Source organism: Otolemur garnettii, unplaced genomic scaffold, assembly GCF_000181295.1.
Source record: "Otolemur garnettii isolate 467f Iridium unplaced genomic scaffold, OtoGar3 scaffold00112, whole genome shotgun sequence".
In the NCBI taxonomy this organism is placed as follows: Eukaryota; Metazoa; Chordata; class Mammalia; order Primates; family Galagidae; genus Otolemur; species Otolemur garnettii.
Window position 1 is genome coordinate 6,760,935 of NW_003852507.1, and position 15,170 is coordinate 6,776,104.

The window sequence follows — 15,170 nt, forward strand, 5'->3', positions numbered from 1 at the left end:
AGGCTCTGTCTCAAAAAAATAAATAATAATAATTTAATTAACAATCTTTAAAAATTTTCACGGCACGGGCTGGGTGCAGTGGATTGCTGGAGCTTATGGGTTTGAGACCAGCCTGAGCTAGAGCAGAGATCCCATCTCTAAAAATAGCTGAGTGTTGTTGCGGATGCCTGTAGTCCCAGCTACTCAGGAAGCTGAGGCAAGAGAATTGCTCGAGTCCAAGAGTTTGAGGTTGTGGTGAGCAATGAGGCCACGGTGCTTTACTAAGGGCAACAAGGAAGGCTCTGTCTCAAAATGAAAGAAAAAAAAATTTTTGACAGCACCTAAGATCCTAAATCACTGTGATAGAGTCTACTTTTCAGCATTGCATAAGCCTTTAATCTGAGAGACCTAAACCCTCACCTGCAGGGGTAACTTTTGCTGCTTATGAAGGGCTGGTTTTCCCAAGGCCACATTCAGTCTTAGGAGTAAACAATGGGCAATGATACCCTAGTTTCTACGGACTAGTCATTTAGCCTCTTTGGGTCTGTTTTCTCATCTGGAAAATAGGAGGGTTGAACTACACTAATCTCTAATGTTTTTTCCAGCTATAGAAAAAAAAATGAGGGATTCAATGTTAATGGTTATTAGAAGCTTCTGTGGCTTCCTGCATTATTTCTTTGGTCAAGTAAGATGCCCTCTCATATCCCACACATCCTGCAGTGTGAATAAATGCCTTGATCTGCCTCCCTAGTACTCAAGGACTTTTCCCTTTCCCTTGAAACACAGACCAGAAAACTTCCCACTTGAAAGCAACATGCTGACAAACTTTAAGAACTGTTCTGCATACACGGTCTTTTCATGAAGATCTTAATGTAATCACCACTCTAGTGATTCCCATGCTAGTCATATGATTCATAGGCAGAAAAGAGCCGCAACAGGATGGCCAGCAGCATGTGGTGCACCCCCTCAGGGACGGCTAGTGGGGAAAGAATGAAGCAAAAACGAGATTAAAAAAAGGGAGTGGTGAAGACAAGTTTGGTGAGTCAGTCCAAGAGAAAACATTTCGTTTAACAGAAAACAACGGAAAGGAGATGGGAAAGGAAGAAGAAAAGCTAGGAAGGGGGAAACCTAAACCACAGAGCAGAAATTTGAATGTGAAATTCTGTGCATCCACTCATTCATTCATCTGGACAGAGTTCTAACGCCTACTGGACGCAGGGAACTGAACTAGACACTAGGGGGAATAAATACAAAGGTCGGCCAGACGGATGTGCTCCATTAGGTGAGGGTGTAGTAGGAGAGAAAAAGGCATGTACACATCACAACTGAAATACGTGGCAGAAAGTGTGTTGTGCCATCAAGGAAACATAAAAGAGAATTCTCTGCTATGAGACTCAAAGGAGGAAGGGACTGCCTCCAGGGAGGAGTCACACCAAACTGAAACCCCAGTTTCTGTTAGAAATCAAGGACGTATAGGTGCAGTGAGTAGCTGAATTTGATTAGAGACACACCCAGGCATAAAGGGAGAGGGAAGGTATTGATAATCACAGCCCAGTGATCTGAGAGCCATGGCTAATTAGACAGCTGGACTGGAGCCAGACTGAGTATTTAGAACTCAGCCTTAGAATCTGAATTTAAGTTCAGTGGAGGAGGAAGGGGAGATGGGGAGTTGACAACCTAGGAGCTAGAGGAAACTCAAAAACTTCACATAAATTTAATAAAATCAATACCAAATCAATGTGTGCAGACATATAAAGTCCCTCCAAAGAGACAGAATATCCTCCAAACTAAAAGCAACAAGAGGGGACAAAAAAGCTTGGGTGATGGTATAACCACATAGCATTTAAACAAAGAATGTGATCACATCAAAGATGGGTTAACAAAGAAATTCAGAAAAAAACAGAGAGGGACATTTTGACTTTAGAACTGCCCAAGGCAGAGAAATGGTAGATCTAGGTGATACCATCTTCTCTATAGTGGAAGGAGGTTAGTTCATGAAGTGTTTTTTTTTTTTATTTCTTATAGCATAACTGTGTACATTAATGCAATCATGGGGTACAGTGTGCTATTTTCAAGTTCATGAAGTTTTAAGGGGAACAGCATATAATAGCAGCTAAAAGAATGGCTCTTTAGTCAGAGGGACACGATTCAAATCTCAGTTCAGCATCTTACCAGCCTGAACAAAGCCTGGGTTTCCTCATTGGTCTACTGAGGATAATTGTGCCTATTACGCAGGATGATCACTGGGAGAATTAAATGTCCTACTGTATGCAAAGTACTAACTACAATACCCCGTATATAGAAAGCAATTATCACTCTAGTCCTTTTTAAACTGTATTCTCCCCTACAAACCAGTTTATCTTATAATCCCAAACTCCCAAGTAAGCTTGATATTATAAAATTTGATTTCCCAGATCTCTGGATATTAAAAACCAATCATCCTGGAAAAATCCACAATCCTGTTAACAAGAAAGGAATCTTTCACCCTAAAATAATAAACTGGCATTCCATTCTAAGCTCAGTCACTCATTTGACTGGAGACACACCCAGGCATTAAGGGAGGGAAAAATCTGAATACTACCCTGTTTCCAAAAGACTGATCATTTACAAGTACTCAACAAAATACACTTTGTGAACTGACATCAAACCTAGAACATAGTGACCAGAATCTTGAGAGGTCTAAGAAGTTAGATTAGGATCCCCTGGCCAGCCCTACCCAATGCCACCCTCAGTCTGTAACAAGCCAATCCGTATTATACTTTCCCATACTTCTCTACCCCACCCATACCCTTCAACGCAGCATTTATGGAAGTCAAATAACTCATCCTATCCATGTTGGCATTTTCTTCCATATCCCAACATGCCTTGAATCAAACAGAACCACACACTTCAAACACAATTTTCCTTAACACAATCCACTATTCCTGCACACTGAGGCTCCTCCTTTCTGATTTATTGAACTTCTTCCCCCTTTCTTCCCCTCTCCTGAGCTACTCAAGTTATTGCAGAAAAATCAGAAGAATTTTATATAACTGGTTTCCCAACAGAATCATACAACTGGGGCTAAGCCATCACTGGGTTCTGAAAACCTTTTATTCATCTTTAGTTGACATCCTGATAGAACTCTCCAATGGTATTGTCCAGGGTTTAAAGAATGGAGCCCAGAGTCAAACAGAACTCACATCTTCCTCCTGTGTGACTTAGGTGATTCACTTCCCTAAGCTTCCTTCTCATCTTTAAAATGAAGTACCTAAATGAGGTCATTCATGCAAACCTTTAAGAACAAAGTGGTCCCCAAATGGGAAGTCCAGCTGTTTTCTGCTTTGTCTAAGTAGGCTTCTACCCCACCCCCTCTTCCATTCCTCCTTTGCTGGATAATTAGGAAGCTCTTCACCTACTTGACCAAAACCATTCAGCCTGAGACACAGTCACAGTGCAGTGGAAAGAGAACTGGAATCTGGATACTCAACATGTGCCCAGGCACTGATCATTTCATCTGTGCCTCAGATTCCTCAACTGAAAAGTGGGTATTTTATATGTTTATTACAGAAACCCCTGAGATTTAAATCGAAAAATAGGAGAAAACATTAAGCAGATGAAGACAAGCAAAAGTGAGTGAGGCCACAAGGCTTGAGTAAAACAAACCTGGCTTCTCCCGGGTGGTCTAGTGGTCCTACTGCTTAACTATCTATGACCTTTAGCAAATTAAAATTCTCCAGTTTCCACAGCTTGTCTGGGGGGAAATAATAGGGTTTTTAAGAGGTTTAAAACAATGTACAGGGTGGGCACAGTGGCTCATGGAATCCTAGCATTTTGGGAGGCTAAGGTGGGAGGATTGGTTGAGGTCAGGAGTTCAAGACCAGCCTGAGCAAGAGCAAGACTCCATCTCTAAAAATAGCTGGGTGTTGTGGTGGGCACCTGTAGTCCCAGCTACTCAGGAGGCTGAGGCAAGAGAGTCACTTGAGCCCTAGACTTTGAGGTTGCTGTGAGCTATGATGTGACAGCACTCTACCGGGGGTGACAAAGTGAGACACTGCCTCAAAAAGAAAAATTATCTGGGTGCAGTGGTATGAACCTGTAGGCCTAGCTACTCAGGAGGCGCAGGCAGGAGGATCACTTGAGCCCAGAGTTTGAGATTGCAGGCTTGCTGCCGATAGCTCAGTGGCTAGGGCAATGGCCGCATGCACTGGGGCGGGCGCTTTCTTATCTGGCTCAGGCCTGTCAAACAACTACTGCTGCTACAAAAAACAAACAAACAAACAAACAAAAAAAACAATAGCCAGGCCTTGTGCTGGGTATCTACAGCCTGAGGCAAGAGAATCCCATAAGCCCAAGAGTTTGAGGTTGCTGTGAGTTGTGAGACCCAATCCCAAAACAAAGCAATGTATAGCCTATAGGACACAATGATTTTTCTATTCTTTTATTTATTGTTTTAAGCAGAGTCGTAATCTGTCACCTGGGGTGCAGCAGTGTCATAGCTCACTAATCCTGTAACCTCATAATCCTGGGCTCAAGCAATCCTCCCAAGCCTAGCCCAAAATCCATTTTTCTAAATTTCAAAAAAAAAAAAAAAGACCAGGCACAATGGCTGACGCCTATAATCCTAGCATCATAGCATTCTGGGAATCCAAGGCGGGTGGATTACTTGAGCTCAGAAGTTCAAGACCAGCTTGAGCAAGAGAGAGACCCCCATCTCTTAAACAAACAAACAACAAAAAAATAATAGCCAGGTCTGGCACAGTGGCTCACACCTGTAATCCTAGCACTCTGAGAGGCTGACGCAGGTAGATTGCCTGAGCTCACAGGTTCAAGACCAGCCTGACCCAGAGCAAGACTTCATCTCTAAAAAATAAGTGGGCATTGTGGCAGGCACCTATAGTCCCAGCTACTCAGGAGGCTGAAGCAAGTGGATCACTTGAGCCCAAGAGTTTGAGGTTGCTGTGAACTATGACGCCACAGCACTTTACCCAGGGCAACAAGTTTTGAAACTCTGTGTCAAAAAAGAAAGACCGGATGCATTGGCTCATGCCTAAGATTCCAGTGCTTTGGGAAACTGAGGTGGGAGGAATGCTTGAGGCCAAGAGTTTGAGACAAAGCCTGGCTAACATACAGAGACTTCCTCTCTATTAAAACATAAATTAGGCTGGGCGCCTGCGGCTCAAGTGGCTAAGGCGCTAGCCACATACTCCTAAAGGTGGCGGGTTCGAATCCAGCCCGGACCCTCCAAGCAACGATGGCTGCAACCAAAAAATAGCTGGGCGTTGTGGTGGGCGCCTGTGGTCTAAGCTATTTGGGAGGCAGAGGCAGGAGACTCGCTTGAGCCCAGGAGTTGGAGGTTGCTGTGAGCTGTGATGCCATAACACTCTACCCAGAGGGACAGCTGGAGGCTCTGTCTCAAAAACAACAACAACAACAAAAAAAAAACCACATAAATTAGTGGGCATGGTGGCATGTATCTATAGTCCTAGCTTCTTGGAGGCTCAGGAAGGATGGCTTGAGCCTAGAAGTTTAGGCTGCAAAGAGCTATGACTGCACCCAAGCACGGACAGCAGAGCAAGACCTTGTATCTAAAAATAGAGTAAAATAAATCTCTCCTTGTTACTTTCCTGTTTTAAGCCTTCAGCAGTTTCCACCACAGTTTGAAGTCTAGGCTCCCTATGAGACTCATGAGAGACCCATGAATGTGGGTACTGGCTGACTCCCCCACTTTGCCAGAAGTTCCTCTCCCCCTCACTCATCTCACTCTGTCCTTTGGTCACCTCCTTTTAAGTCCTCAAAAGTTATAATAATTTATTGCCCTACGGTCTAGATGCTTGTGGTTCCTTTCCTGGCTAGAACATTCTCCCCGGCTCTTTTCACAAGCTGGCTCCTTCTCACACGTCAGTTCACCTTCCTTATAATGCAGTTGTCTGGCACACAGCTCACTTGGTATCTGTTGAATCCTTCTGAATAGATTTCACAGTCTCCAGTCAGGTAATTCCTAAATCAAAACATCTGGAATCGTTCTTATCCTTCAGTTTTGGTATCTCATTTTTAAATCCCTGCTAGATAGCCATACCTCAAATTTAGCAAACTACACAACCAATCCCCTCATCTTTTCCCAAACCAGCTCCTCCAAACTTCTGAAATTATGTGAGCAATATAATCTACACTTTCCAGTTCAGCACAAGAAATTTCCCACCTATCCAAAATTCTAGTTACCTTTTAAAATTAAATTCAAGTATCAATCCATTCATTCATGTACTCAATCAACTCTTTATTCATTCACCAAATACTCAGTGCTTTCTGAGGCAAGCACTATGTTGGATACTGGAAAGCAAAGCAGACATATTTTTGTCTATTAGACGTCAAATAATTGTCTAAATATTTAATTATAAACTAAAAAATACTATAAAGGAAAAGAGCTAGAAACTATGAGAAAAAAATGAGTCATCCAGAAACACTGTTCTGACGATGTGCTGACTGAATGAGATATAATTTACACTCGGCAAACTGGAGGGAACAGCGTGCCAGGCAGAGGGACCAGCCAAGCCCTGGAAGCCAGAGGAGACCAGCAGGCCTATCTGAATACACCTAACACTCTGCTGTACATATTATACCTATCTGGATCTTTCACCAACTCCCATACTCATTTTACAGGTAGTTACCTGAGAGAAAGGATGCAAAGTATCTCTAATATGCCAACACATCCAGGAGACACTGAGTCATCTGTCTGGTACCAAAAGTCCATGCTTGTAAAAAGCTCTCAGATGACTCTGATATACAGCTGAATTTGTAAATCATATGCCCAAACTACCCATTTAATAAACTTGTGTTCATTATTCTCTCATGAAAAAAATCTCCAAAGTCAGTATGGCAAATTGTTTCCAAAATTGGCAGCAATAATCCCAACCATACTGCGTGCCCATCTGCAAAATGATTGTGACACTCCATCTGCCTCTTAGATCTTGCCTATAATTGTGACTTGCTCTGACCAAAAGAATGGGGCAAAAGTGATGACGTGTGACACACTGCACCCTTCATCATGGACCAGCCACCATGTAAAAGGAGCCTGATCTATATTAACGAAGGATGAGAGAACTCGGAAGAGAAACAAGATGTCCCAGCCAACAGGTAGCTCCAAGGCCACAGACAGTCATCTTGGATTTTCTAGCCTAATCAAACTTAAATGGAACAAAAATGTGTCCTCCCCTTAATTAAATTACTAACCCACAGAATCATGAGTAATAAAATGGTTGTCATTTTATGCCATCAAAAGTTTTAGGGTAAGGCCGGGTATGGTGGCTCACGCCTGGAAGCCTAGTACTCTGGGAGGCCGAGGCTGGTGGACTACCTGAGCTCACAGGTTCAAGATCAGCCTGAGCCACAGCAAGACCTCGTCTCTAAAAATACCTGGGTGTTGGGGCAGGCGCCTATAATCCCAGCTCCTCAGGAGGCTGAGGCAAGGGGATCCCTTAAGCCCAAGAATTTGAGGTTGTTGTGAGCTGTAATGCCACAGCACTCTACTGAGGGCTACAAAGCAAGACTCTGTCTCAAAAAACAAAAGAAAAAAAAAGTTTTAGGGTAAAGTTGGAGGTGGTGGCTTGTGCCTGTAATCCTAGCACTCCAGGAGGCCAAGGCAGGGTAAATCGCCTGAGCTCAGGAGTTTGAGACCAGCCTGATCAAGAGCAAGACCCCATCTCAAAAAATAGCACTGTGGCAGGCACCTGTAGTCCCAGCTACTCTGGAAGGCTGAAGCAAGAGATTGTTTAAGCCCAAGACTTTGAGGTTGCTGTGATCCATGACACATGGTACTCTATCAAAGGCAACAAAGTGAGACTGTCTCACAAAAAAAGAAAATTTTTAGGGTAATTTTTTATACAGTAATAGATAACTATAACACTCGACTGGGTGCCGTGGTTCATGACTATAATCCCAGCACTTTGGGAGGCCAAGGTAGGATTACTTAAAGGCCAGGAGTTTGAGACTAACCTGGTAACACAGTGAGATCCTGTCTATACAATATAATAATAATAAAAAAAAACTAGCTGGGCTGGCTTGGAGCCCATAGCACAGTGGTTATGGTGCCAGCCACATACACCAAGACTGGCGGGTTCAAGCCCAGCCTGAGCCAGCTAAACAACGACAACTGCAACAAAAATAGCCGGGCATGGTAGACTCTCACTTAAACCCAAGAGTTTGAGGTTGCTGTGAACTGTGATGACACAGCACTCTACTGAGGGCAACATAGTGAGACTCTGTCTCAAAAAAAAAAAAAAATTAGCTGGGTATGGTGGTGCACACCTATAGTACTAGGTTATTGGGAAGCTGACAAGGAAGGATCACCTTAGCATTGGAGGCTGCAGCTAGCGATCATCAAACCGCTGCACTCTTAAAAAAAAAAAAAAAAAAAAGAAATTCAATATTCTTTTGAGCAGTCATTCAAATGTTTTCCAACTTTGATGATCAAAAACGTCTTCCTTGTATTCATCAAAATTACTCCTCCTTCAATTTAAGACCATTTCCTCTTGAATCTTTGAAGTTCATGAAGAATAATGAATCAAAATCCCCCTGGCAAAAACTGTTTTTATACTTGAAGATGGTAATCGAGCTATCCCTTAGCTTTTCCTTCTCTAGGCTAAAATCTTTCCTTTTTAAAAACTTATAATGATAGGACCTATTTTTCAACCTTTTAATCATCTTTGATTATCCTCTTAAGTGTAAGGGGATCAAAACTGAATGCCATATACCAGTATCTAACGAAGATTATTTCCTAGCCCTAACGAGCCATCTTTCTGTACCAAATTTCACAAAGTCCCAAATAAGGCATTTTTGTACTCCAAAAGTTGTGAAGTACTCAACAAAGCTAATCACTTCCTAGAATCACTATGACAGCTTTCCTACTCTTAACACTCAGCGTACTCCATTTCGTGATGACTGCGTTCATTCATGAGCCTGGTTTGACACAACGCTGAGGCAATAGGTTTCAACAAATTCCAGATATTTGAAGTACAACATAAAAACATGAACGATTAGACTGGGCACACTGTTAATTACAACCAATGTCTTCGACCACAACCAGGGCCTTTCCATAGGCCAGGCAGGCTCTGGGTACCTCCTCCTTCTGCCTTGATTAGATAGCCTTGAAAAGGCAAGATCTTTAGCAATTGCCTGTTGAGCAAAGGCAGCATTTCTGTGGAACCCAGTAGGAAATATACTTAACTACAAAGACAAACCAGTTGCTTAATACAATGTACAAATAGGCTTCTTTCTCTGGGAGGCCAAGGTGGGCAAACAGCTTGAGCTCAGGAGTTCAAGACCAGCCTGAGCAAGAACTAGACCAATCTCTAAAAAATAGCTGGGTGGTGTGCTGGGCACCTGTAGTCCCAGCTACTCAGGAGGCTAAGGCAAGAGAATCACTTGAGCCCAAGAGTTTGAGGTTGCTGTGAGCTGTGATGCCACAGCACTCTACCCCAGGCAACAAAGTGAGACTCTGTCTCACCAAAAAAAAAAAAAAAAAGTTTCTTTCTGCATCTTACCTGAATGTATGCTTCAATGTCAGAACTTGCTCTATAACCACTGGTAAGATAGGGATAATAAAGCCTACCTAACACAGGGTTTTTATGGGTATCAAATAAGGTAAGTAATTTTGTAAAACACTATGAAAATGTTAGGTAATATCGTGGGGCTAGATTTTAGCAAGCCCTTTAAATTTTCAAATTAATGTTGAATGGCTACCTAATGGCTTCAGGTGACACATATGGAATACGCACTCCTGGGCTGAAGTTTATCAAATATGAACCAAAAGCATGCCACGTAACAGAATAGCTGATGTATATTCTAATATTGCAAAGACTAATAAAGACACTGAGAATCGCAGTTTGACCCCGGAGACCCTGTCTCTGATAGGGCCAGGCTCTAGACCAGCAACATCAAGTTCAGTTAAGAAACTCAACAGTGTAGTGAACAGACAGTGCTATAAAAATACAAATAAGGAAGAAGAACTATACTTGGGGATGCCAGAAAAGATTCATATATAAACTAAGACTCCTGAGGGATGAGTATTCTACCAGTCACAGAAGGGGAAGCCATTGAGAAAAGGCAGAGTCCTAAAAGAACATGGTATAACCAAAGAATGAAGAAAAAAGGAGAAGTTTAGTGAAGCTGCATAGGAGAGAAAAGGCTGGGGGTGAGGGACAGAAGGAACAAGTAAGATAGGATCAAACTGTTAAGGGCTTTACAAATCAAGCCAAGTAGGAAACAGGAACCAAAACATTGGTTCCCTATTTTCCCTGGATGAAATGATTAGACTAGGCCTTCGGGAAGATAACTTGTGCAACAATAAGGAGAGGATAGGAGCAAGGAAAGACTTACTATGGGAGAAGACCATTTGATAAGGGTCTAAACCAGGAGATACACCCTCAAATTCCTAGACGCAACATAGGTAAAATGTTACGTTAGATCCCAGAGAATGATGGGATCTGAAATCTTGGAAGAATGCGGCCCCTTAAGTATTCACAAAATTTTAAGCCATGGGCTGGTTAAACAAAAGGTCTAGTTTTTGACCTCTGGTAAGGTAAATTAAGTGGGGGTGAAGAAAAACCACACATAGAACAGTATTCCAATATAATCAACAGGGTTTAGCAAACATAGGTTTAGCATATTTAAAAGATGTAAGCACTAAAAAGGATGACCAGGAAGGTATCTGACCAGTGGTAGATAAGACTCACAGAGTTCAAACAGACAGCAAAACAAGCAAACAGATACTGGGTAGGTGAGATAGTAAGTTCAGCTATGTACCTCTTGAATTTAAAATGCCTTTTTTTTTTTTTTTGAGACAGAGCCTCAAGCTGTTCCCCCTGGGTAGAGTGCCATGGCATCACAGCTCACAGCAACCTCCAACTTCTGGGCTCAAGCGAGTCTCCTGCCTCAGCCTCCCAAGTAGCTGGGACCAGAGGTGCCCGCCACAACGCCCGGCTATTTTTTTGGTTGTAGCCGTCATTGTTGCTTGGAGGGTCTGGGCTGGATTCGAACCTACCACCTTAGGTGTATGTGGCTGGCGCCTTAGCCACTTGAGCCACAGGCGCCAACCCTAAAATGCCTTTCGAATACCCTGGTTTGTCAAGTTAAGACAAAGTTTGCCAAGGATAGACGTTTGAGAGCTGGGCTCATAAAACATAATGAGGCATATTTGAGATCCTCAGAAGAAGAGAATGGGAGAAGAATAAAAAGACACCCGAGCTAAAACCTTGGACTATCTCAACATTTGTGAGATAGATAAAAGGAGAAGAAATAACAGAAGGATACTCTGGCAACTCAGAAGAGAAATGAAGAGAGTTGCTAGGGAAAAAAGGATCAGCAGTTGTTAAATGCTAGGCAGAGATAACGGAAGGTTGAAAGTGGGACACTGGGATTGGTAATTAAGAGTCTACTGCCAGCTCAGCTCCCTTAGTTCAGTGGGTAGGGTGCCTGCCACATGCACCAGGGCTGCCAACAGTCCTAGCTACCTAGGAGGCTGAGGCAAGAGACTCACTTAAGCCCAAGAGTTTGAGGTTGCTGTGAGCTGTGACGCCAAGCACTCTACCGAAGGCGACATAATGACTCTGTCCCCCCCCCAAAAAAAAAAGTCTAACACTGAACTTTCAGAAAGCATGATGAGGAAATAGGGGCAGAAGCCGAAATAACAAAAGGTTGGTAAAAGGATCAAAGTTGAGAAAGTACATGTACAGTATAGGTTCTTCCTCATTCTGTTACTTTACTGAGAAACTACTATGTGCCAAGTACCACGGATATAATTCTAACAGAAAAGATCCCAGTTCTCAATATACCCTGTGACTGGAGTAAATACAGGCTCTCCTGAGTACCCACATGATCCTGATAAATAAGAGGTTTTGTGGAATAAGTCACTTCTAGGCTGAAACCAGTTGGCCAAGTTAGGCTGGGGCAAGGTATTCGAGAGAAGGCTCATATCCAAAAGTCTGAGCTGAAAGAGAACACGGACCATTTGGTGGAACTGAAAGGAGCAGAAGCGTAACTTTGAAGGGGTGGGGTGACTACCCAGAGAGAGGATATTCTGCTGCTTAGATGAAGAGTTACAAAGTTGAGCCCCGTGCAGTGGCAATACTCAGTTGCCATGTAGGTAAGTGAATAATACCTTCACCTCTTTTTCTTTAATGATGGTTTACTTTGACTAAACTGTTTCTCACAAGACACAAAAAGAACAGAAAATACAAGAGCAAAAGATGGAGAAATCTGTAAGACTAACATGTTTGACTTCCCTAATGTTTATATAAGCAATGGTCTAATTAGGTCTAAAGCCACATCCACATCCCAAATAAAGCAAAAATTTTCCCCTTAAGTACTCCTTTAAAGCAGGGAAGGGCTCACTTTAAGACACTCAAATTGATAAGGCGCTGACTCACTTCTGAGGATTCTCCCAGTTTTTAACCTAATCAATCAAACTAACAAAACTGTCTGGGGTTACCTGATTTTGCCTGTTTCAAAACATTGCCCAGGCAGACAGCAAGCTGCCTCGAGTTCCTGTAGCTGAAGTCGTTGGAGCCGTGTTCAGATGAGATCATCTCAGGAACCAAGAGCAGCAGCTTTCAGGCTAAGTGAATGGTGCCGCCTGGGGACGTTTCTTTGGTAAGCAAGATTGCAACAGAGCAGGCAGTTTACCCGGGCAGTGCTGACTCACGCTAGGCAAAACTCGTATTTCCCAAACAACTCTGCCTGAGCCAGCTGCAATCAACAGCAACCTAGAAAAGATGAGGCACCCCACTGATTGTCTTAAATCAAGTGCTGATCACTGAGGGCAGATAAACTTCATTCCCCCACAGCGGCTACCTGGGCCTCCTCTGAAGCCCTTACCCAGGAAGCTACAGTGAAGGGTTTCTGAAATTTCATCTGAGGAGCAGCCTGGAGCTCTAGATAGAAAGATTACTGAAGGCAGCAGGTTCACAGTTCTGAAGATTTCCCCAGAAGGCTGATAAAGAAGTCGGTTTGCATTTACAAATTAGAACATCTGGGTCTGTGAACTCGGGAACTTGCCCAGTCCTCAGCTGGTCAAATCATTAGAGTAAATTTTTGTCAGCTGGAACTAGACTCATTGTGTTTTTCCCCACTAGGCCATCTGTGACCTCTTATTTCCTTAGACAACTCAAGTTCTCTCATTAAGACAGAAGCACTGCAATTTTTTTTTCCAATCAGCTACCACATTCTTTATGGTAAGAACTAAATCATCTGCTGACCACACCTATTGGTTGCATGAGGAACATAGAAGGCTATGAAAATCGTCTTAACACTTACTCTTTTAAAAAAAAAAAGCCCTAAATTTATGTCAATTTTGTTATCCAGCTTACTAAAAAATCAATTCTAGTATGACAGGCTTCATCAACAGCTATTAATTATTATTGACTTTGTCCTAATAGGCTAGAATTGGCATGATGTTATACGAAGAAAACAAAAGACCCAGTCTTTGCTTTCTGTTTTAATTTGACAAGAGAGAAACTAAAGTTCACATCAGGCTTGGCGCCCTTAGCTCAGTGGTTAGGGCACCAGGGCTGGTGGGTTCAAACCCGGCCCAGGAATGCTAAATAACAATGACAAATGCAACAAGAAAATAGGGTGTTGTGGTGGTCGCCTGTAGTCTCACCTACTTGGAAGGCTGAGGCAAGACAATCGCTTAAGCCCAAGAATTTGAGGTTGCTGTGAGCTGTGACGGCACCACACTCTACTGATGGCAACATAGTGAGACTCTGTCTCAAAAATAAAATAAAATAGTAAAGTTCACATCAGATCCTCTGTTCCCTGCTCAAAATATGTGGTGGTTCTCCATGGTCATCAGCTATTTCTTAGGATGGCATTCCAGGCCACCACACCTAGCCTCATCCATCCTTTGCCTGTAGTCCCAGCTACTTGGGAGGCCCGAGGCAAGAGAATCACTTAAGCCCAACCCAAAGGTTTACTTGTGAACTAAGACGCCACAGCACTCTATCAAGGGTGACAAAATGAGACTGTCTCAAAAAACTATCCACTTAATTCTATTCCTTTTCAAGGGGCTAGTTTAAAAAAAAGTTACTTATCCAACTCATTTAATTCCCCATAATTATATTATTCCAGTAGGATAATCACACTGAACTTTTGTAAGGTATTATAAAATCTTTCCTGTTTAATTTTCTCTCCATTGTTTTTCTTTTAAGAAAAATGGCTGCCTTTAAAGAAGTTTCCCTATAGTACTACTAATTAGCCCTTTTAAGTGATAAGCACATCTTTATAGCAGCTGACAACCATTATCTCTTGGACCACATTTAAAAAAATATTTCTGTAGTTAATGATAAGTCACAAACATTCTAATATGCCTGCCAAGGCACAAATTCAGAACCTTCTTTAGAAAAAAACACAGTATTATTAGAAAGGCTCTGGCCTGTTCTATAATAGTCAACTTTAAATAAGGAAGAGAAAATCTAGACGGTACTGTGCCCAGGAAGTAAATGTGAATTAGGGGAACTGTATAAACTGCTAGGACAAACTCCACTGAGAAGGTAAGCAGAGCTTTGTGGCTTTCATTTCCCCTTTTGGATTCTGATACAGTTTTAATCAGTTTCCTCAAACTGTAACCATATTCCATCCAAGTTCTTCCTTTTAGTCTGGAAAGATTAAGGATTACACATTTAGAGTTTATCAAAGGTACTAAATTTGAACTAACGGCTTTAGGTACTTGAGGTTTTATAAGATTATATGAAAATTATGACAACTTAAGGCTATGTAAGAAATAAGAGGAATAACAGTGTCTTTGTGATTAACTTCTTTTAATACAATATTATCGCTTTGGGAGGCGGAGGTGGATGGCCTGAGGTCACGAGTTTCAGACCAGCCTGAGCTACAGTGAGACTTCATCTCTAAAAATAGCCCAGTACTGTGGCGGGCTATAGTCCCAGCTACTTGGGAGGGGACTGAGGCAACAGAATCACTTGAGCCCAAGAGCTGTGAGCTATGACACCACAGCACTCTACCAAGTGAGACTGTCTCAAAAAGGAAAAAAAAGAGGGGGGCAGAGCCTGTGGCTTAGTGAGTAGGGTGCTGGCCCCATATACCGAGGGTGGCAGGGTTGAACCCGGCCCCGCCAAACTGCAACAACAATAACAACAAAAAATAGCCAGGTGTTATGGCGGGCACTTGTAGTCCCAGCCACTCGGGAGGCTGAGGCAAGA

The 15,170-nt window shown here is 42.6% G+C and overlaps 1 protein-coding gene across 3 annotated transcripts in view; it reads right to left on the minus strand.

The window, feature by feature from the left end:
- Nucleotides 1-15,170, minus strand: part of RFFL (ring finger and FYVE like domain containing E3 ubiquitin protein ligase) — a 67,098-nt gene that overhangs the window by 46,624 nt on the left and 5,304 nt on the right. For 2 of the 3 annotated variants that reach the window (XM_023517502.1, XM_023517501.1), the window contains exon 1: nt 12,443-13,416. The exons of the other annotated variant lie outside the window; for it this stretch is intronic. In XM_023517502.1, the coding sequence (XP_023373270.1) occupies nt 12,443-12,539 (97 nt within the window). In that variant the 5' untranslated portion in view covers nt 12,540-13,416. Of the gene's footprint in view, nt 1-12,442; nt 13,417-15,170 lie in introns of those variants that run through there. 3 annotated transcript variants of the gene reach the window in all.